At 43.5% G+C, this 24,594-nt stretch overlaps 1 protein-coding gene across 1 annotated transcript in view; it reads right to left on the bottom strand.

The window, feature by feature from the left end:
• Window positions 1-24,594, bottom strand: part of dcc (DCC netrin 1 receptor) — a 395,572-nt gene that overhangs the window by 151,062 nt on the left and 219,916 nt on the right. The window contains exons 13-14 of the mRNA XM_045214418.1: window positions 17,740-17,850; window positions 8,378-8,572 (exon numbers count right to left, since the gene is read on the bottom strand). Coding sequence (XP_045070353.1) covers window positions 8,378-8,572; window positions 17,740-17,850 — 306 coding nt within the window. The remainder of the gene's footprint in view (window positions 1-8,377; window positions 8,573-17,739; window positions 17,851-24,594) is intronic.

Below are 24,594 nucleotides of genomic sequence, written 5' to 3' on the forward strand. Positions count from 1 at the left end.
AAACCCGTCTTCAACAGCTGTTTTGCTAATCTTAAACCGTGGATTTTCTCTCGTCATAATGAATTATCCATATATGACCCATAGATGACCCTGTCATAGGACCATAGAGAGGTCAGATCATTCTCTAAGGAGTGGTGAATAAATCCTAACTGATCCACGATGACATTCTCATCTCAGCTAGTCTCCCGGAAGATTTAAACACTGCCATCAGTGTACTGCATGTGCATGCATAATAAATATGCAGATGGATTTGTCACGTTCGCTTACAGACGGGTCAGACCAAGGCGCAGCGTGATACGCGTACATGTTTATTTGGAACGAATAAACAAGCGACAAAACAACAAACGAAACGAAACGTGAAGTCCAAGGTAGACACAAACAACATACCTCACACGGAACAAGATCCCACAACCCACTAGTGCCAATAGGCTGCCTAAGTATGGTCCCCAATCAGAGACAACGAGCGACAGCTGCCTCTGATCGGGAACCACACCGGCCAACATAGATCTAGACATACTAGATTCTACAACAATGAACAAACACAACAAGGAAAAATCACACCCTGACTCAACATATACGAGTCCCCTGAGTCAGGGCGTGACAGGATTACCCTTTCGGATTGTATTCATTAGGCATAGAGCATGTGAGGTAGTTAAATCTATTCGGACTACGCAGACATCCACCACTTTCTCAGACAGACCGTGTGGTGTTGACACATTTACCCAGAACAATTGTCTGCTGTACTGTACGGTGATGGTCAGGTAGCCTAGCGGTTAGAGCGTTTGGATCAGTAACCGTGAGGTCGTCAGTTTCACCGCTAACAAGGTGAAAAAAATAAAAAAATGTTGAGGCACTTAACCCGCCGTTGATAACGTCAGGCCGTGACTCTCAACTTCAAATACCGTAAGCCATGTTTTCTCTGTTGTTCTGTAAGCACAGGAAGGAGATGTCACGTTCGTTGAAAGACGGGTCAGACCAAGGCGCAGCGTGATATACGTACATGTTTATTCAACTAAATAAACACAACGACAAAACAAGAACCGAAACGAACCGTGAAGTCCTAAAGTAGACACAACAACCCTAAACCGGAACAAGATCCCACAACCCACTAGTGCCAATAGGCTGCCTAAGTATGGTCCCCAATCAGAGACAACGAGCGACAGCTGCCTCTGATTGGGAACCACCCCGGCCAACATAGATCTACACATAATAGATCAAAACATAGAAAACCCACAACAAAGAATATACACACCCTGACTCAACATCCCCTGAGTCAGGGCGTGACAGGAGAAGAGAGACAGGAAGTGGACTTGTTCTGACTAGGATTGCAAAGGCAAGTTTACCAGTAAACTACCTGATTTTTTATTTATTTTTACTTTCAAGGATTTTATGTAATTTATCACAAGACATCTAGTGGCACTTTTGGGTACTTCAGATGATCACAGATGTCTGATATTATCTCTGGCCATCTGTGTGACCTTATCACATGTAATGTATTAAATAATCAAAGAAGATGGTATTAAAATAAAAAATACAATGACCAAGCTGTAAAACATGATCCTAAATATAAACCATCAACTTAGTGAATACCATTGGTGTTTAATATGAATGTTTCAGGATGAAATATCCTTTATTTATTTTACTATGTCAATGTGTCTTTGGTGTAAATGTTTTGGCGTCAAACTAGTGGCAGTTGATGAAAAAACGTAATAGTTGGAAGAGTTGCGGAGTTTTCTGAAAATGATGCAATTGTTGATTAAATGCTTTTTTCGTTAATTAGGCTATTTCCTCTTTAACCATATGGTCATTCCACTACAATCTCATGGACAATATGGACAAAGATATAAAAAAGGAATACTATACAGTGAGGGAAAAAAGCATTTGATCCCCTGCTGATTTTGTACGTTGGCCCACTGACAAAGAAATGTTCAGTCTATAACTGTAATGGTAGATTTATTTGAACAGTGAGAGACAGAATAACAACAACAAAATCCAGAAAAACGCATGTCAAAAATGTTATAAATTGATTTGCATTTTAATGAGAGAAATAAGTATTTGACCCCTCTGCAAAACATGACTTAGTACTTGGTGGCAAAACCCTTGTTGGCAATCACAGAGGTCAGACGTTTCTTGTAGTTGGCCACCAGGTTTGCACACATCTCAGGAGGGATTTTGTCCCACTCCTCTTTGCAGATCTTCTCCAAGTCATTAAGGTTTTGAGGCTGACGTTTGGCAACTCGAACCTTCAGCTCCCTCCACAGATTTTCTATGGTATTAAGGTCTGGAGACTGGCTAGGCCATTCCAGGACCTTAATGTGCTTCTTCTTGAGCCACTCCTTTGTTGCCTTGGCTGTGTGTTTTGGGTCATTGTCATGCTGGAATACCCATCCACGACCCATTGTCAATGCCCTGGCTGAGGGAAGGAGGTTCTCACCCAAGATTTGACGGTACATGGCCCCATCCATCATCCCTTTGATGCGGTGAAGTTGTCCTGTCCCCTTAGCAGAAAAACACCCTCAAAGCATAATGTTTCCACCTCCATGTTTGACGGTGGGGATGGTGTTCTTGGGGTCATAGGCAGCATTCCTCCTCCTCCAAACATGTTCGTTGGCAAACTTCAGACGGGCATGTATATGTGCTTTCTTGAGCAGGGGGACCTTGCAGGCGCTGCAGGATTTCAGTCCTTCACGGCGTAGTGTGTTACCAATTGTTTTCTTGGTGACTATGGTCCCAGCTGCCTTGAGATCATTGACAAGATCCTCCCGTGTAGTTCAGGGCTGATTCCTCACCGTTCTCATGATCATTGCAACTCCATGAGGTGAGATCTTGCATGGAGCCTCCATTTGCGAATAATCGCACCAACTGTTGTCACCTTCTCACCAAGCTGCTTGGCGATGGTCTTGTAGCCCAATCCAGCCTTGTGTAGGTCTACAATCTTGTCCCTGACATCCTTGGAGAGCTCTTTGGTCTTGGCCATGGTGGAGAGTTTGGAATCTGATTGATTGATTGCTTCTGTTGACAGGTGTCTTTTATACAGGTAACAAGCTGAGATTAGGAGCACTCCCTTTAAGAGTGTGCTCCTAATCTCAGCTCTGTTACCTGTATAAAAGACACCTGGGAGCCAGAAATCATTCTGATTGAGAGGGGGTCAAATACTTATTTCCCTCATTAAAATGCAAATCAATTTATAACAATTTTGACATGCATTTTTCTGGATTTTTTTGCTGTTATTCTGTCTCTCACTGCTCAAATAAACCTACCATTAAAATTATAGACTGATCATGACTGTAGCTCAGCTGGTAGAGCACGGCGCTTGTAACGCCAAGGTAGTGGGTTCGATCCCCGGGACCACCCATACACAAAAATGTATGCACGCATGACTGTAAGTCGCTTTGGATAAAAGCGTCTGCTAAATGGCATATTATTATTATTATTATTATTATTACGTACTCCCGAGTGGCGCAGTGGTCTAAGGCACTGCATCGCAGTGCTAACTGTGCCACTAGAGATCCTGGTTTGAATCCAGGCTCTGTCGCAGCCGGCCGCGACCGGGAGACTCATGGGACGGCACACAATTGGCCCAGCGTCGTCCAGGGTAGGGGAGGGAATGGCCGGCAGGGATGTAGCTCAGTTGATAGAGCATGGCGTTTGCAACGCCAGGGTTGTGGGTTCAATTCCCACGGGGGGCCAGTATAAAAAAATATATGTATTCACTAACTGTAAGTCGCTCTGGATAAGAGTGTCTGCTAAATGACTAAAATGTATTATTATTATCATTTCTTTGTCAGTGGGCAAACATACAAAATCACCAGGGGATCACATACTTTTTTCCCTCACTGTATATGATACCTTTTTTTTAAATGTAGGTTAAGAGCGTTGGATGACTAGGTGACAAATCTGTCTATGTGCCCTTGAGCAAGGCACTTAACCCTAATTGCTCCTGTATGTCGCTCTGGATAAGATCAAATAAAATAAAATTGTATTTGTCACATGCGACGAGTACAACTTTACCATGAAATGCTTGCTTACGAGCCCTTCCCAACGATGCAAAGTTAAAACAAATAGTAACACAAGAGGAATACAATAAAATATACAAGAATGGAGCTATATACAGGGAGTATCAGTACCAGATCAATGTGCAGAGGTACGAGGTATTTGATGTAGATGCAATGCCGTCAGAAAGAATTCACACCACTTTACTTTTTCCACATTTTGTTGTGTTATAGCCTGAATTTGAAATGGATTAAATTGAGATTTTGTGTCACTGGCCTACACACAATATCCCATAATGTCAAAGTGGAATTATGTTTTTAAATTTTTTTACAAATAAATAAACAATGAAAAGCTGAAATGTCTTGATTCAGTAAGTATTCAACCCCTTTGTTAAGGCAAGCATAAATAAGTTCAGGAGTAAAAAGTTGCTTAACAAGTCACATAATAAGTTTCATGGACTTAATTAACATGATTTTTGAATGACTACCACATCTCTGTACCCCACATATACAATTATCTGTAAGGTCCCTCAGTCGAGCAGTGAATTTCAAACACAGATTCAACCACAAAGACAAGGGAGGTTTCCCAATGCTTCGCAAATAAGGGCACCCATTTGATAGATGGGTAAAAAAAAAAGCAGACATTGAATATCCCTTTGAGCATTGTGAAGTTATTCATTATACTTTGGTTGGTGTATCAATACACCCAGTCACTAAAAAGATACATGCATCCTTCCTAACTCAGTTGCCAGAGAGGAAAGAAACCACTCAGGGATTTCACCATGAGGCCAACTGTGACTTTTAAACAGTTACAGAGTTTAATTGCTGTGATAGGAGAACACTGAGGATGGATCAACAACATTGTAGTTACTCCACAATACTAACCTAAATGACAGAGTGAAAAGAAGGAAGCCTGTGCAGACTAAAAATATTCCAAAACATAAATCCTTTTTGCAATAAGCCACTAAAGTAAAAAGGCAAAACAATTGCCAAAGAAATTACCTTCATGTCCTGAATACAAAAGTGTTATATTTGTGGCAAATTCAACACAACACATCACTGAGTACCACTGTTCATATTTTCAAGCATGGTGGTGGCTGCATCATGTTATGGGTATGCTTGTCATCGGCAAGGACTGGGGAGTTTTTTAGGATAAATAGAAATGGAATAGAGCTAAGCACTGGCAAAATCCTAGAGGAAAACCTGATTCAGTCTAATTTCCACCAGACACTGGGAGACTAATTCACTTTTCAGCAAGACAATAACCTAAAAAAAACAAGCCCAAATCTACACTGGAGTTGCTTACCAAGACAACATTGAATGTTCCTGAGTGGCCTAGTTACAGTTTTGACTTAAATTGGCTTGAAAATCTATGGCAAGACTTGAAAATGGCTGTCTAGAAATGATCAACAGCCAATTTGACAGAGCTTGAAGAATTTAAAAAAAGAATAATGTGCAAATGTTGCACAATCCAGGTGTGCAAAGCTCTTAGGAGCTCACAAGACTCACAGCTGTAATCCCTGCCAGAGGTAAATCTAACATGAATTGACTCAGGGGGTTGAATACTTATCTAATCAAGATGAATCAGTGTTTTATTTTTCATATATTTGTTAGAAATGTTAGAAATGTTCTTCCATTTTGACATTGCAGATTATTTTGTCTAGATCGTTGACAAACAATTTCAATTAAATCAATTTTAACACAACTGTGTAAGACAACAAAATGTGGAAAAAGTAAAGGGGTGTTAATACTTGCACATGAATGCAGGGTAAAGTGACTAGGCATCAGGATAGATAATAATAAGGTATTTGAGGTAGATATGTACATGAAGGCAGGGTAAAGTGACTAGGCATCAGGATAGATAATAATAAGGTATTTGAGGTAGATATGGACATGAAGGCAGGGTAAAGTGACTAGGCATCAGGATAGATAATAATAAGGTATTTGAGGTAGATATGTACATGAAGGCAGGGTAAAGTGACTAGGCATCAGGATAGATAATAATAAGGTATTTGAGGTAGATATGGACATGAAGGCAGGGTAAAGTGACTAGGCATCAGGATAGATAATAATAAGAGTAAAATAAAGAACAGAGTAGCAGCAGCAAATGATGAGTGTAAAAGTGTTTGATGTGTGTTTGCTTATGTGAATGTGTTGGAGTGAGTGTGTATGTGGTGTGTATACACTGAGTGTACAAAACATTAAGAACACCTGCTCTTTCCATGACATAGACTGACCAGGTGAATCCAGGTGAAAGCTATGATCCCTTGTTAAATCCATTTCAATCAGTGTAGATGAAGGGATGGAGACAGGTTAAAGAATGATTTTTAAGCCTTGAGACAATTGAGACATGGATTGTGCATGTGTGCCATTCAGAGGGTGAATGGGCAAGACAAAGGATTTCAGTGCCTTTGAACGGGGTATGGTAGTAGGTGCCACGCACACACCGGTTTGTGTCAAGAACTGCAACGCTGTTGGGATTTTCACCCTCAACAGTTTCCTTTCGTTATCAACAATGGTCCACCACCCAAAAGGACATCCAGCCAACTTGACAAAACTGTGTGAAGCAAAACTGTGGGAAGCATTGGAGTCAACATTTGCCAGTATCCCTGTGAAACGCTTTTGACCCCTTGTAGAGTCCATGCTCCGGCCGAATTGAGGCTGTTCTGAGGGCAAAAGGGGTGGGGGGGTGTTCTTAATGTTTTGTACACTCAGCGTATATCGTCTAGTGAGTGTGTATATGGTGTGGATAAATAGTCTAGTGAGTGCGGAGGGTCAGTGCAAGATAGAGTAGATAGTCCGGGTACAATTAATTGGCTATTTAGCACTCTGGCTATTTATCAGTCTGGCTATTTAGCAGTCTGGCTATTTAGCAGTCTGGCTATTTATCAGTCTTATGGCTTTGGAGTAGAAGCTGTTCAGGGTCCTGTTGGTTCCAGACTTGGTGCATCGGTACCGTTTGCCGTGCTTTAGCAGAGAGAACAGTCTATGACTTGGGTGGCTGGAGTCTTTGACCATTTTTAGGGCCTTCCTCTGACACCGCCGGGTACAGAGGTCCTGGATGGCAGGGAGCTCGGCCCCAGTGATGTACTGGGCCGTACGGACTACCCTCTGTAGCGCCTTGCGGTAACATGCCAAGCAGTTGCCATACCAAGCGGTGATGCAACCAGTCAAGATGCTCTCAATGGTGCAGCTGTATACGTTTTTGAGGATCTGAGGGCCCATGCCATGTTCAGTCTGCAGTACTACCACTACCCAGACTGGTACAATGTTCAGTCTGCAGTACTACCACTACCCAGACTGGTACAATGTTCAGTCTGCAGTACTACCACTACCCAGACTGGTACAATGTTCAGTCTGCAGTACTACCACTACCCAGACTGGTACAATGTTCAGTCTGCAGTACTACCACTACCCAGACTGGTACAATGTTCAGTCTGCAGTACTACCACTACCCAGACTGGTACAATGTTCAGTCTGCAGTACTACCACTACCCAGACTGGTACAATGTTCAGTCTGCAGTACTACCACTACCCAGACTGGTACAATGTTCAGTCTGCAGTACTACCAGTAATGTGAAGTACTTAAGTAAAAATACTTAAGTAGTGTTTTTGGGGTATCTGTACTTTACTTTACTATTTATATTTTTGACAACTTTTACTTTTACTTCACTACATTCCTAAAGAAAATAATGTACTTTTTACTCCATACATTATAAACCAAAGGTACTCGTTACATTTTGAATGCTTAGCAGGACAGGAAAATGGTCCAATTCACACACTTATCAAGACAACACATGGTCATCCCTTCTGCCTCTGATCTGGCGGACTCACTAAACACAAATGCATCTTTTGTAAATTATGTCTGAGTGTTGGAGTGTGCCCCTGGCTATCCATGCATTTTAAAAACAAGAAAATGGTGCTGTCTGCTTTGCTTAATCGAAGGAATTTGAAATGAATTATACTTTTACAGACGCTCTTATCCAGAGCAATTAGGGTTAAGTGCCTTGCTCAAGGGCACAACGACAGATTTTTCACCTAGTCGGCTCGGGGATTAGAACCAGTGACCTTTCGGTTACTGGCACAACGGTCTTAACCACTAAGCTACCTGCCGCCCTTCTTTTACTTTTGACACTTAAGTATATTTTAGCAATTACATTTACTTTTGATACTTAAGTATATTTAGTACCAAATACTTTTACACTTTTACTCAAGTAGTATTTTACTGGGTGACTTTTACTTTTACTTGAGTAACTTTCTATTGAGGTATCTATACTTTTTTTCAAGTATGACAATTGGGTACTTTTTCCACCACTGAGTACTACCACTAACCAGATTGGTACAATGTTCAGTCTGGCTCAACCAAAGTGTAGAAGAGAACTCACCCAGGTTCTCTATGGAGTAGTATCGCTGCTTGCTGTCCACCCTGACCGTCTCGGCGTAGGGACTTCCTACTCCGTAGCCAATGATGTAGCCCCGTACCAGGATGTTGGGGTTGAGGGGCGGGGTCCAGCTCATGATGATGCTGTTGGGCAGGGGCCGGACGTGGAGGGAACTGGGCTGGTTCGGGACTTGGCTCTCTGGAAAGACAAGAAGAAGAGAAAAATGGCAACATGACTCATTGATCAGCTGTTTTATCTCTACTCCTCCAAGACACACACACACACACACACACACACACACACACACACACACACACACACACACACACACACACACACACACAAACACAGACACACACACACACACACACACACACACACACACACACACACACACACACACACACACACACACACACACACACACACACACACACACACACACACACACACACATACAGACACACACAAACAAACACAGACACAGACACAGACATACACACACACACACACACACACACACATACAGACACAAACAAACACAGACACAGACACAGACATACATACATACACAAACACACACACATTGACACATACACACACAAACACACACACACACACCCTTTTTGAAGGACCCTTTTCAATTACCGGTAAAACCATTTTGGTTCCAGTTAGAACCCTTTTGGGTTCCATGTAGAACCCTTGTCTACAGAGGGTTCTACATGGAACCCAAAAGGGTTTTACCTGGAACCAAAAATGGTTCTACCTCGAACCAAAAAGGGTTCTCCTATGGGAACAGCCGAATAACCCTTTTTGGAAGCCTTTATTCTAAGAGTGTAGTGTGATATGATACATGTGACTTGGACAATAGAGTGCTGCTGCTTCCCCATTATACAAACAACACAGTACACAGAATCATTTGACACAACAATACATAGAATATCACCCAATCATATATCGCCCTCCCCACCCACACAGAAAAGTTCAGATGTCAGGCAAGGATGTGACAAAAGTGGAACGACCACATGATGACACAACACCTTATTTCACATGCTGTAGCTCAATCGGTAGAGCATGGTGCTTGCAACGCCAGGGTTGTGGGTTCGATTCCCACGGGGGGGGCCAGTATGAAAAATGTATGCACTCACTAACTGTAAGTCGCTCTGGATAAGAGCATCTGCTAAATGACTAAAATGTAAATCTAAAATGTATATATATATATCTGTTAAATCAGGTGGTATATACACGGAGTGTACAAAACATTAAGGACATCTGTTCTTTCCATGACATAGACTGACCAGGTGTATATATGTATCTATCTGCAATATTAAGCTGATCTACCCCCTAAAAAATAAAAAAATAAAAACATGTACAGGCTGTTATTGCTGTCTCCCTAATCTGTGTTTAGCAGTTTTATTGACAGGGGGACAAAGGGATGTTTACATCTGTTCAGCCTGCATCTAGGCACCCTATAAAGCCTCCCTGATGGCATCAGCTGTAACTCTGTATTCAGTGCATGTGTGGAGTCCGATATGACCTTTCTGGCCTGTCTGATGATGGTCTCCTGGAAAATGTCCTGGAGAGAGGAGGGAAGTATCATGCCTATAATTTTCCCTGCTGTCTTGGTCAGTCTCAAGATTTGGGCTTTGAGCTGCACTGTCAGGTTACCAAACCATCTAACGAGGATCTGCACTGTCAGGTTACCAAACCATCTAACGAGGATCTGCACTGTCAGGTTACCAAACCATCTAACGAGGATCTGCACTGTCAGGTTACCAAACCATGTAACGAGGATCTGCACTGTCAGGTTACCAAACCATCTAACGAGGATCTGCACTGTCAGGTTACCAAACCATCTAACGAGGATCTGCACTGTCAGGTTACCAAACCATCTAACGAGGATCTGCACTGTCAGGTTACCAAACCATCTAACGAGGATCTGCACTGTCAGGTTACCAAACCATCTAACGAGGATCTGCACTGTCAGGTTACCAAACCATCTAACGAGGATCTGCACTGTCAGGTTACCAAACCATCTAACGAGGATCTGCACTGTCAGGTTACCAAACCATCTAACGAGGATCTGCACTGTCAGGTTACCAAACCATCTAACGAGGATCTGCACTGTCAGGTTACCAAACCATGTAACGATGCCGTAGCGTAGGATTTACTACATAGTGGATCTATAAAAGAGAAGCAAGATCTTCTGCTTGACTCCATAGATCCTGAGTTCATGCAGGAAGTGCAAACGCTGTTGGATACGTGAGCACACCCTCTCCACATGGGTGGCCAGCACAAACCACTGTCAATGTAGACCCCCAGGTACTGTATGAGTTCACTGTCCTCTCTGTCTACCACTATGTGGCTGTGGTCCAATTAGGAACAGAAACACTGATAAAGTTGCAGCAAAGATACATCTGTATTCAAAAGCCCCCTCATGCGATAGTTCATGTCTTTTGAAAATGAATTTAAACCATCCCTCTAGGGAGAGATGCTAGGATGAAGTTCTGAGGTTAATATCAGCTTATTAGGTAATAATGTATTAGAATTGCATTAGGTTCCTCTGTCATCTCCTAAATGCATCTGCCTGATTGACCCCTTCCATCTCCTAAATGCATCTGCCTGATTGACCCCTTCCATCTCCTAAATGCATCTGCCTGATTGACCCCTTCCATCTCCTAAATGCATCTGCCTGATTGACCCCTTCCATCTCCTAAATGCATCTGCCTGATTGACCCCTTCCATCTCCTAAATGCATCTGCCTGATTGACCCCTTCCATCTATTAAATACATCTGCCTGATTGATCCCTTCCATCTCCTAAATGCATCTACCTAATTGACCCCTTCCATCTCCTAAATGCATCTGCCTGATTGACCCCTTCCATCTCCTAAATGCATCTGCCTGATTGACCCCTTCCATCTCCTAAATGCATCTGGCTGATTGACCCCTTCCATCTCCTAAATGCATCTGCCTGATTGACCCCTTCCATCTCCTAAATACATCTGCCTGATTGATCCCTTCCATCTCCTAAATGCATCTACCTAATTGATCCCTTCCATCTCCTAAATGCATCTGCCTGATTGACCCCTTCCATCTCCTAAATGCATCTGCCTGATTGACCCCTTCCATCTCCTAAATGCATCTGCCTGATTGACCCCTTCCATCTCCTAAATGCATCTGCCTGATTGACCCCTTCCATCTCCTAAATGCATCTACCTAATTGATCCCTTCCATCTCCTAAATGCATCTGCCTGATTGACCCCTTCCATCTCCTAAATGCATCTGCCTGATTGACCCCTTCCATCTCCTAAATGCATCTGCCTGATTGACCCCTTCCATCTCCTAAATGCATCTGCCTGATTGACCCCTTCCATCTCCTAAATGCATCTGTCTGATTGACCCCTTCCATCTCCTAAATGCATCTGCCTGATTGACACCTTCCATCTCCTAAATGCATCTGCCTGATTGGTCCCTTCCATCTCCTAAATGCATCTGCCTGATTGGTCCCTTCCATCTCCTAAATGCATCTGCCTGATTGATCCCTTCCATCTATTAAATACATCTGCCTGATTGATCCCTTACATCTCCTAAATGCATCTGCCTGATTGATCCCTTCCATCTCCTAAATGCATCTGCCTGATTGATCCCTTACATCTCCTAAATGCATCTGCCTGATTGGTCCCTTCCATCTCCTAAATGCATCTGCCTGATTGGTTCCTTCCATCTCCTAAATGCATCTGCCTGATTGATCCCTTCCATCTATTAAATACATCTGCCTGATTGATCCCTTACATCTCCTAAATGCATCTGCCTGATTGATCCCTTCCATCTCCTAAATGCATCTGCCTGATTGATCCCTTCCATCTCCTAAATGCATCTGCCTGATTGATCCCTTCCATCTCCTAAATGCATCTGCCTGATTGGACCCCTTCCATCTCCTAAATGCATATGCCTGATTGATCCCTTACATCTCCTAAATACATCTGCCTGATTGATCCCTTCCATCTCCTAAATGCATCTGCCTGATTGATCCCTTACATCTCCTAAATGCATCTGCCTGATTGATCCCTTACATCTCCTAAATGCATCTGCCTGATTGACCCCTTCCATCTCCTAAATGCATCTGCCTGATTGATCCCTTCCATCTCCTAAATGCATCTGCCTGATTGACCCCTTCCATCTCCTAAATGCATCTGCCTGATTGGTCCCTTCCATCTCCTAAATACATCTGCCTGATTGATCCCTTCCATCTCCTACATGCATCTGCCTGATTTATCCCTTCCATCTCCTAAATGCATCTGCCTGATTGATCCCTTACATCTCCTAAATGCATCTGCCTGATTGACCCCTTCCATCTCCTAAATGCATTTGCCTGATTGGTCCCTTCCATCTCCTAAATACATCTGCCTGATTGACCCCTTCCATCTCCTAAATGCATCTGTCTGATTGACCCCTTCCATCTCCTAAATGCATCTGCCTGATTGATCCCTTCCATCTCCTAAATGCATCTGCCTGATTGATCCCTTCCATCTCCTAAATACATCTGCCTGATTGACCCCTTCCATCTCCTAAATGCATCTGCCTGATTGACCCCTTCCATCTCCTAAATGCATCTGCCTGATTGACCCCTTCCATCTCCTAAATGCATCTACCTAATTGATCCCTTCCATCTCCTAAATGCATCTGCCTGATTGACCCCTTCCATCTCCTAAATGCATCTGCCTGATTGACCCCTTCCATCTCCTAAATGCATCTGCCTGATTGACCCCTTCCATCTCCTAAATGCATCTGCCTGATTGACCCCTTCCATCTCCTAAATGCATCTGTCTGATTGACCCCTTCCATCTCCTAAATGCATCTGCCTGATTGACACCTTCCATCTCCTAAATGCATCTGCCTGATTGGTCCCTTCCATCTCCTAAATGCATCTGCCTGATTGGTCCCTTCCATCTCCTAAATGCATCTGCCTGATTGATCCCTTCCATCTATTAAATACATCTGCCTGATTGATCCCTTACATCTCCTAAATGCATCTGCCTGATTGATCCCTTCCATCTCCTAAATGCATCTGCCTGATTGATCCCTTACATCTCCTAAATGCATCTGCCTGATTGGTCCCTTCCATCTCCTAAATGCATCTGCCTGATTGGTCCCTTCCATCTCCTAAATGCATCTGCCTGATTGATCCCTTCCATCTATTAAATACATCTGCCTGATTGATCCCTTACATCTCCTAAATGCATCTGCCTGATTGATCCCTTACATCTCCTAAATGCATCTGCCTGATTGATCCCTTCCATCTCCTAAATGCATCTGCCTGATTGATCCCTTCCATCTCCTAAATGCATCTGCCTGATTGATCCCTTCCATCTCCTAAATGCATCTGCCTGATTGGACCCCTTCCATCTCCTAAATGCATATGCCTGATTGATCCCTTACATCTCCTAAATACATCTGCCTGATTGATCCCTTCCATCTCCTAAATGCATCTGCCTGATTGATCCCTTACATCTCCTAAATGCATCTGCCTGATTGACCCCTTCCATCTCCTAAATGCATCTGCCTGATTGGTCCCTTCCATCTCCTAAATACATCTGACTGATTGACCCCTTCCATCTCCTAAATGCATCTGTCTGATTGACCCCTTCCATCTCCTAAATGCATCTGCCTGATTGATCCCTTCCATCTCCTAAATGCATCTGCCTGATTGATCCCTTCCATCTCCTAAATGCATCTGCCTGATTGATCCCTTCCATCTCCTAAATGCATCTGCCTGATTGATCCCTTCCATCTCCTAAATGCATCTGCCTGATTGATCCCTTCCATCTCCTAAATGCATCTGCCTGATTGATCCCTTCCATCTCCTACATGCATCTGCCTGATTGATCCCTTCCATCTCCTAAATGCATCTGCCTGATTGATCCCTTCCATCTCCTAAATGCATCTGCCTGATTGATCCCTTCCATCTCCTAAATGCATCTGCCTGATTGATCCCTTCCATCTCCTAAATGCATCTGCCTGATTGGTCCCTTCCATCTCCTAAATGCATCTGTCTGATTGACCCCTTCCATCTCCTAAATGCATCTGCCTGATTGACCCCTTCCATCTCCTAAATGCATCTGCCTGATTGACCCCTTCCATCTCCTAAATGCATCTGTCCGATTGACCCCTTCCATCTCCTAAATGCATCTGCCTGATTGACCCCTTCCATCTCCTAAATGCATCTGCCTGATTGATCCCTTCCATCTCCTAAATGCATCTGCCTGATTGACCCCTTCCATATCTCCCTGCTCTCCTTCATGCATTATTACCTGTTTAAATCTCCTTACTAGTTTGCCTGGCTGACACAGCTTGTTCTGGTCAGGATATGTAAAGTGTATATGAAACAAAATGCTTTTATGTTTGAGCCAGGTAGCCAGGCAGCCAGGCACAGTTATGCCCCACATGGCACCCTGTGGGTCCTGGTCAAAGGTAGTGCACTGGGAGAGCAGAGTGTTGCTGCTGGAATGAGTCATTATGGTCAGAGTTGCCAGGCTGCCAGTCATTATGTTCAGAGTTGCCAGGCTGCCAGTCATTATGTTCAGAGTTGCCAGGCTGCCAGTCATTATGTTCAGAGTTGCCAGGCTGCCAGTCATTATGTTCAGAGTTGCCAGGCTGCCAGTCATTATGTTCAGAGTTGCCAGGCTGCCAGTCATTATGGTCAGAGTTGCCAGGCTGCCAGTCATTATGTTCAGAGTTGCCAGGCTGCCAGTCATTATGTTCAGAGTTGCCAGGCTGCCAGTCATTATGTTCAGAGTTGCCAGGCTGCCAGTCATTATGTTCAGAGTTGCCAGGCTGCCAGTCATTATGTTCAGAGTTGCCAGGCTGCCAGTCATTATGTTCAGAGTTGCCAGGCTGCCAGTCATTATGTTCAGAGTTGCCAGGCTGCCAGTCATTATGTTCAGAGTTGCCAGGCTGCCAGTCATTATGTTCAGAGTTGCCAGGCTGCCAGTCATTATGTTCAGAGTTGCCAGGCTTCCAGGCTTCCAGTCAAGCAATCCTGAGCATAGCCTCAGGAACTACAGAACTGGAAATTAATCCAGCATGGCCTCGGGAACTACAGAACTGGAAGTCAATCCAGCATGGCCTCAGGCACTACAGAACTGGAAGTTAATCCAGCATGGCCTCAGGAACTATAGAACTGGGAGACATTTGAAACAGCTGGTGCATATTTACAGTGAACGCTGTCTCTCATGCATATTCTCTCTCAATCTCTCTCTTTCTCTCAATCTTGATTACTCTCTCTTTGCCTCTCTCTCTCTCCACCCCTCTCTCTTTGTTTGCATTTCTGTTTCTCTCTCTCTCCACCCGTCTCTCTCTCTCCCCCGTCTCTCTCTCTCCACCCGTCTCTCTCTCTCCCCCCGTCTCTCTCTCTCCCCTGTCTCTCTCTCTCCCCCCGTCTCTCTCTCTCTCCCCCTCCCTCTCTTTCTTCCATCAAATTGCCCTTGGAGCATAGAGGATACCTGCACAGCATGTTTGATGATGCTCAATCTGTAAAACTGCATATAAACACCTTTGGTCTCACCACGAGTATAAATATTTACATACAGTGTTTTCTATTCTGTTGCATTACAACCTGTCATTTAAATGGATTTTTATTTGGATTTCATGTAATGGACATACACAAAATAGTCTAAATTGGTGAAGTGAAGTGAAAGCAAGCGGCACCATGAAGACCAAGGAGCTCTCCAAACAGGTCAGGGACAAAGTTATGGAGAAGTACAGATAAGTGTTGGGTTATAAAAAAATATCAAAAACTTTGAACATCCCACTGAGGACCATTAAATCCATTATTTAAAAATGGAAAGAATATGGCACCACAACAAACCTGCCAAGAGAGGGCTGCCCACCAAATCTCACGGACCAGGCAAGGAGGGCATTAATCAGAGAGGCAACAAAGAGACCAAAGATAACCCTGAAGGAGCTGCAAAGCTCCACAGCAGAGATTGGAGTATCTGTCCATAGGACCACTTTAAGCCGTACACTCCACAGAGCTGGGCTTTACGGAAGAGTGGCCAGAAAAAAAGCATTGCTTAAAGAAAAAAATAAGCAAACACGTTTGGTGTTCGCCAAAAGGCATGTGGGAGACTCCCCAAATATATGGGAGAAGGTACTCTGGTCAGATGAGACTAAAATTGAGCTTTTTGGCCATCAAGGAAAACGCTATGTCTGGCGCAAACCCAAAACCTCTCATCACCCCCGAGAACACCATCCCCACAGTGAAGCATGGTGGTGGCAGCATCATGCTGTGGTGATGTTTTTCATCGACAGGGACTGGGAAACTGGTCAGAATTGAAGGAATGATGGATGGCGCTAAATACAGGGAAATTCTTGGGGGAAATCTGTTTCAGTCTTCCAAAGATTTGAGACTGGGACAGAGGTTCACCTTCCAGCAGGACAATGACCCTAAGCATACTGCTAAAGCAATACTCAAGTGGTTTAAGGGGAAACATTTAAATGTATTGGAATGGCTTAGTCAAAGCCCAGACATCAATCCAATTAAGAATCTGTAATATGACTTAAAGATTGCTGTACACCAGCGGAACCCATCCAACTTGAAGGAGCTGGAGCAGTTTTGCCTTGAAGAATGGGCAAAAATCCCAGTGGTTAGATATGCCAAGCTTATAGAGACATACCCCAAGAGACTTGCAGCTGTAATTGCTGCAAAATGTGGCTCTACAAAGTATTGACTTCGGGGGGGGGGGTGAATAGTTATGCACGCTCAGGGTTTCTGTTTTTTTTGGTCTTATTTCTTGTTTGTTTCACAATAAAAAAGATTTTGCATATTCAAAGTGGTAGGCATGTTGTGTAAATCAAATGATACAAACCCCCCCAAAAAATCAATTTTAATTCCAGGTTGTAAGGCAACAAAATAGGAAAAATGCCAAGGGGGTGTGAATACTTTCGCAAGCCACTGTACCTGACTCACACACAACATGGAATAAAGAGATGGATGTGTCTGAATATCAGAGTTTAGACCAGAGATACCGTATCTTTAGAAATATCCCCAGGCAATAGACAGGAAGGCATGGCAGAGGAGGAGGAAGAGAGGAGGGTTGCATCCGAGGAGGAGGAAGAGAGGAGGGTTGCATCTAAAATGGCGCCCTATTCTCTAATTGGTAGAGCACGGCGCTTGTAACGCCAGGGTAGTGGGTTCGATCCCCGGGACCACCCATACGTAAAAATGTATGCACACATGACTGTAAGTCGCTTTGGATAAAAGCGTCTGCTAAATGGCATATTACTTTTGACCAGGGCCATAGGGTGCCATTTGGAACGCAGACGAGGAGAGACTGAAGTGTAAATAAAGTGTTTTCTTTCTCACCATCAAGGTCGTTCTCTGGCGTCTCGGCGGTAAACCACTCGCTGGCTGGGCCGGTGCCGTTAGCTGTCATGGCTGCCACCTGGAAGCTGTACTGACTGCCTTTCTCCAGGCCTGAGGAAAAGACGGGAAACAGCGGCATGTTAAACCCATTGAAGATTGGGAACATCCATCACACCACACACATACAACAGCCTGAATAGTTGTGGGTTCAATCCCCACACAACATCCTTTTCCTCTCACCACAGTACAGCGTCAGATCAACTGGTTAGCGATGTCCCTTTGTGTCCTTTCATTTGAACCTGTCGAAACATCTCTTGTTTTCATGTTTAATTGAGCTACGTGGGCAGTAGCTGTAGCTTTCAATCTACCTTAATCCACCAAAACGTATGTGTGTTCGTTGTTAGTGGCAGTATCTGGACAGTATGTCTTTCAAAAGCTGAATATTCTTCACTGAATGACAGGACTCAGAGTTGAGTTACTGACGTCATCGCTATCCTCTTCAGATTATTATCATTATATTATTGTCTTCTACTTAGAGACAAAAAAAAACCCCAGCTCTTATTATTGCAGACAGACAGACAGCCAGCCCTGACAAACCAGGAGGAGAGTATTGGTCTGCATCCCAAATGGCACCCTAGTCCCTATATAGTGCACTAATTGTGACCTGGGCCCTGGTCAAAAGTAGTGCACTATATAAGGAATAGGGTGGCATTTTGGACGCAGGCAAGGATTAGAACAGGGCACAAGCTCGCCTGTGTGAAATGAATTTCCTCTAAGACCGGGGACCAATTTGAGATATTCATCAGTGAGATAATGAAAAGGAATATCATTTTCATCCAAACTCAGCATTTAAATTGAAATAATAGCTTATGGCAGTAAAATAAAACACCTAGCTGTCTCTGTTGTGGTGTGTGGAGCTAACCCCTCCCCCAACACTGCTGAGGCCAAGCCCGTTTGTCTCTGCCTCAAGACGCAGCCACTTTCAACTATTCGTTATTATTATTTTTTTTCACTTGAGGCTCCCATTGAGAGAGCACGTCTGCGTCCCAAAGAACACACTATTCCCTATATGTTGCACTATTTTTGACCAGTGCCTGCATAGACGTCTAGTTCCCTATCTGGCGCTTTCACAACTTATTGAAATAACGTAAAGGCAAATATAAATCATTGATCAAACCATCAAGTATGCATGAAAAAAAAAAACTGTAGTAAATAGCTATTAAAATACGCAGCCTGTGTGCACAAGGTATCAAGAGAAAACACATTCATTCTGACTGGTGGTTATATAAACCGAGTATACCAAATATCAGGAACACCTTCCTAACACAGGAACACCTTCCTAACATCAGGAACACCTTCCTAACATCAGGAACACCTTCCTAACACAGGAACACCTTCCTAACACAGGAACACCTTCCTAACATCAGGAACACCTTCCTAACACAGGAACACCTTCCTAACACAGGAACACCTTCCTAACATCAGGAACACCTTCCTAACACAGGAACACCTTCCTAACACAGGAACACCATCCTAACATCAGGAACACCTTCCTAACATCAGGACCACCTTCCTAACACAGGAACACCTTCCTAACACAGGAACACCTTCCTAACACAGGAACACCTTCCTAACACAGGAACACCTTCCTAACACAGGAACACCTTCCTAACACAGGAACACCTTCCTAACATCAGGAACACCTTCTAACATCAGCAACACCTTCATAACATCAGGAACACCTTCCTAACACAGGAACACCTTCCTAACACAGGAACACCTTCCTAACATCAGGAACACCTTCTAACATCAGGAACACCTTCCTAACATCAGGACCACCTTCCTAACACAGGAACACCTTCCTAACATCAGGAACACCTTCTAACATCAGCAACACCTTCATAACATCAGGAACACCTTCCTAACATCAGGAACACCTTCCTAACACAGGAACACCTTCCTAACATCAGGAACACCTTCCTAACACAGGAACACCTTCCTAACATCAGGAACACCTTCCTAACACAGGAACACCATCCTAACATCAGGAACACCTTCCTAACACAGGAACACCTTCCTAACACAGGAACACCTTCCTAACACAGGAACACCTTCCTAACATCAGGAACACCTTCCTAACATCAGGAACACCTTCCTAACACAGGAACACCTTCCTAACACAGGAACACCTTCCTAACACAGGAACACCTTCCTAACACAGGAACACCTTCCTAACATCAGGAACACCTTCCTAACATCAGGAACACCTTCCTAACATCAGGAACACCTTCCTAACACAGGAACACCTTCCTAACACAGGAACACCTTCCTAACATCAGGAACACCTTCCTAACACAGGAACACCTTCCTAACACAGGAACACCTTCCTAACACAGGAACACCTTCCTAACACAGGAACACCTTCCTAACATCAGGAACACCTTCCTAACACAGGAACACCTTCCTAACACAGGAACACCTTCCTAACACAGGAACACCTTCCTAACATCAGGAACACCTTCCTAACACAGGAACACCTTCCTAACACAGGAACACCTTCCTAACACAGGAACACCTTCCTAACATCAGGAACACCTTCCTAACACAGGAACACCTTCCTAACACAGGAACACCTTCCTAACACAGGAACACCTTCCTAACACAGGAACACCTTCCTAACATCAGGAACTCCTAACACAGGAACACCTTCCTAACACAGGAACACCTTCCTAACACAGGAACACCTTCCTAACATCAGGAACACCTTCCTAACACAGGAACACCTTCCTAACACAGGAACACCTTCCTAACACAGGAACACCTTCCTAACATCAGGAACACCTTCCTAACACAGGAACACCTTCCTAACATCAGGAACACCTTCCTAACACAGGAACACCTTCCTAACATCAGGAACACCTTCCTAACACAGGAACACCTTCCTAACACAGGAACACTTTCATAACATCAGGAACACTTTCCTAACATCAGGAACACCTTCCTAACACAGGAACACCTTCCTAACATCAAATCAAATCAAATGTTAGTTGTCACATGCGCCGAATACAACAGGTGTAGACCTTACAGTGAAACCCTTACTTACAAGCCCTTAACCAACAATGCAGATATACAATAATATGAAATAAAATATGAAATAAAAGTAACAAATAATTAAAGAGCAGCAGTAAAAATAACAATAGCGAGGCTATATACAGGGGGTACCGGTACTGAGTCAATGTGCGGGGGCACCGGTTAGTCGAGGTAATTGGGGTAATATGTATATGTAGGTAGAGTTATTAAAGTGACTATGCATAGATAATAAACAGAGTAGCAGCAGCATACATGGGGGGGTGATTAGCTGTTCAGGAGTCTTATGGCTTGAGGGTAAAGCTGTTTAAAAGCCTCTTGGACCTAGACTTGGTGCTCCGGTACCACTTGCCATGCGGTAGCAGAGAGAACAGTCTATGACTAGGGTGGCTGGAGTCTTTGACACCGCCTGGTATAGAGGTGCTAGATGGCAGTAAGCTTAGCCCCAGTGATGTACTGGGCCGTACGCACTACCCTCTGTAGTGCCTTGCGGTCGGAGGCCGAGCAGTTGCCATACCAGGCAGTGATGCAACCAGTCAGGATGCTCTCGATGGTGCAGCTGTAGAACCTTTTGAGGATCTGAGGACCCATGCCAAATCTTTTCAGTCTCCTTTGGGTGAATAGGCTTTGTCGTGCCCTCTTCACAGCTGTCTTGGTGTGCTTGGACCATGTTAGTTTGTTGGTGATGTGGGTGTTCTTAACCTTTTTTTTGTACATAATATTTCCACCATAATTTCCTATGACCGAAAACAGATTCTGGACATCAGAACAGAGATCACCTAGCTGTTCCGGACGACTGTGTGATCTCGCTCTCCGTAGCCTTTAAAAGGATAACATCACAATGCTGCGGGGCCAGATGGATTACCAGGACATGTACTCAAGAGCATGCATTGACCAGCTGCCAAGTGTCTTCACTGACATTTTCAACCTCTCCCTGACCCTGTCTGTAATACCAACATGTTTCAAGCAGACCACCATAGTCCCTGTGCCCAAGAACGCCAAGGTAACCTGTCTAAATGACTATCGCCCCGTAGCTCTCACATCTGTAGCCATGAAATACTTTGAAAGGCTGGTCTTGGCTTACATCAATACCATCTCCCAGACACCCTGGCCCCACTCCGATTCGCATACTGCCCCAACAGATCCACAGATGACGCAATCTCTATTGCACTCCACACTGCCCTCTCCCACCTGGACAAGAGGAACACCTATGTGAGAATGCTATTAATTGACTATAGTGCCCTCCAAGATCATCACTAAGCTCAGGAACCTGGGACTAAACTCCTTCCTACGCAACTGTATCCCGGACTTCCTGACGGGACGCCCCCAGGTGGTGAGGGTAGGGCAACAACACATCTGCCACACTGACCCTCAACACGGGGGACCCTCAGGGGTGCGTGCTTAGTCCCCTCCTGTACTCCCTGTTAATATACGACTGAGTGGTCACGCACGATTCATTAAGGTTGCTGATATACATGACGGTGGTTGGCCTGATCACAGACAACGACGAGACAGCCGATAGGAAGGAGGTCAGAGACCTGGCAGTGTGGTGCCAGGACAACAACCTCTACTTCAATGTCAGCAAGACAAATCGTGGACTACAGGAAATGGAGGGCCGAGCACGCCCCCGTCCACATCGACTGGGCTGTAGAGGAGCGGGTCGAAAGCTTAAAGTTCCTTGGTGAGCACATCACTAAGGAATCATCATGGTCCACACACACCAACACAGTCGTGTTCTACAGAAGTTCTACAGCTGCACCATCGAGAGCATCTTGACAGGATGCATCACCGCTTGTTATGGCAACTGCTTGGCATGTTACCGCAAGGCGCTACAGAGGGTAGTGCATATGGCCCAGTACATCACTGGGGCCAAAATCAATTTCTAACATTTTTGTTGTTGTTATTCTGTCTCTCACTGTTCAAATAAACCTACCATTAAAATTATAGACTGATCATTTATTTGTCAGTGGGCAAACATACAAAATCAGCAGGGGATCAAATACTTTTTTCCCTCACTGTATATGAACATATCTACCTCCATTACCTCGTACCCCTGCATATCGACTCGGTACTGGTACCCCTTGTACTGTAGTGTATATAGCCAAGTTATCGTTACTCGTTGTGTATCTATTATTACTTTTATTATTACGTGTTTTACTTTTCTGTTATTTCTCTATTTTCTTTCTCTCTGCATTGTGGGTAAGGACCCGTAAGTAAACATTTCACTGTTAGTCTACACCTGTTGTTTTACGAAGCATGTGACAAATAACACGTGATTTTACTGATTTGATTTGAACAGGTACAGTGCCTTCAGAAAGTATTCACACAACCTTTGACTTTTTCCACACTTTGTTGTGTTACAACCTGAATTTAAAATGGATGACATTGACATGTTGTGTCACTGGCCTACACACAATACCCCATAATGTAAACGTGGAAATATGTTTTTAGACATTTTTACAAATTAATAAAAAATGAAAAGCTGAAATGTCTTGATTCAGTAAGTAACCAACCCCTTTGTTATGGCAAGCCTAAATAAGTTCAGGAGTAAAAATGTGCGTAATAAATCACACAATAAATTGCATGGACTCACTCTTTGTGCAATAATAGTGTTTAACATAATCTTTGAATGACTACCTCATCTCTGTACCACACACATACAATTATCTGTAAGGTCCCTCAGTTGAGCAGTGAATTTCAAACACAGATTCAAGCACAAAGACCAGGGAGGTTTTCCAATGCCTCACAAAGAAGGGCACCTATTGGTAGATTTAACAAAAAAAAAAGACATTGAATATCTTTGAGCATGGTGAAGTTATTAATTACACTTTGGATCAACAACATTGTAGTTACTCCACAATACTATTAGTATAACTGCAAACAATGGTGGTGGCTGCATCATGTTATGGGTATGCTTGTCATCGATAAGGACTAGGGGAGTTTTATAGGATAAAAAGAAACGGAATAGAGCTAAGCACAGGCAAAATCCTAGAGGAAAACCTGGTTCAGTCTAATTTCCACCAGACACTGGGAGACAAATTAACCTTTCAGCAGGACAATAACCTAAAAGACAAGGCCAAGATGACATTGAATGTTCCTGAGTGGCCTAGTTACAGTTTTTACTTAAATCGGCTTGAATATCTTTGGCAAGACTTCAAAATGGCTGTCTAGCAATGATTAACAACAAACTTGACAGAGCTTGAAGAATTTTTAAAAGAATAATGTGCAAATATTGTACAATCCAGGGGCCTTATTTATCAATCATGCATAGGCACAAATCTGTGCGTACATCATGTGTAGGATAATTTCCACACAAAGTGTGAGATTTATCAATATGAATGTTTGCTTGAGAGTGTGATGAAATGTACACACAGCCATGACCATGCGTACTCACAGTGCCCAGTGGTGGAATAAGGGGACTGCTTGTCAAATGTAGAATGGGCAAAATATATGTTGAAAATGTGTGGAATTGTGAGAGTAGGCCATATAACTAAATCATTTTTTAATGTAATTGTATTTCCATTGTGAATTCATTTAACATACAGTATCTTGACAGGCTATATATCATTTGACCACATCAGTGCATTTGTTACAATAATAATCCATATAAAGTACAGTAATTTGTTAAATTAGAGGCACGTGTGAAAGTGAAACGGTTGATGAAATATTATAAAAGACTGAGATAATGGAAATTTAAATAAGAGCTGGCATTCTTTTAGACTTTTTTTTGCAGCAAGTACAGATTGGCTCATCAGATATTGTTTCCCA

This window comes from Coregonus clupeaformis, unplaced genomic scaffold (assembly GCF_020615455.1).
Source record: "Coregonus clupeaformis isolate EN_2021a unplaced genomic scaffold, ASM2061545v1 scaf0254, whole genome shotgun sequence".
NCBI classification, from domain to species: Eukaryota; Metazoa; Chordata; class Actinopteri; order Salmoniformes; family Salmonidae; genus Coregonus; species Coregonus clupeaformis.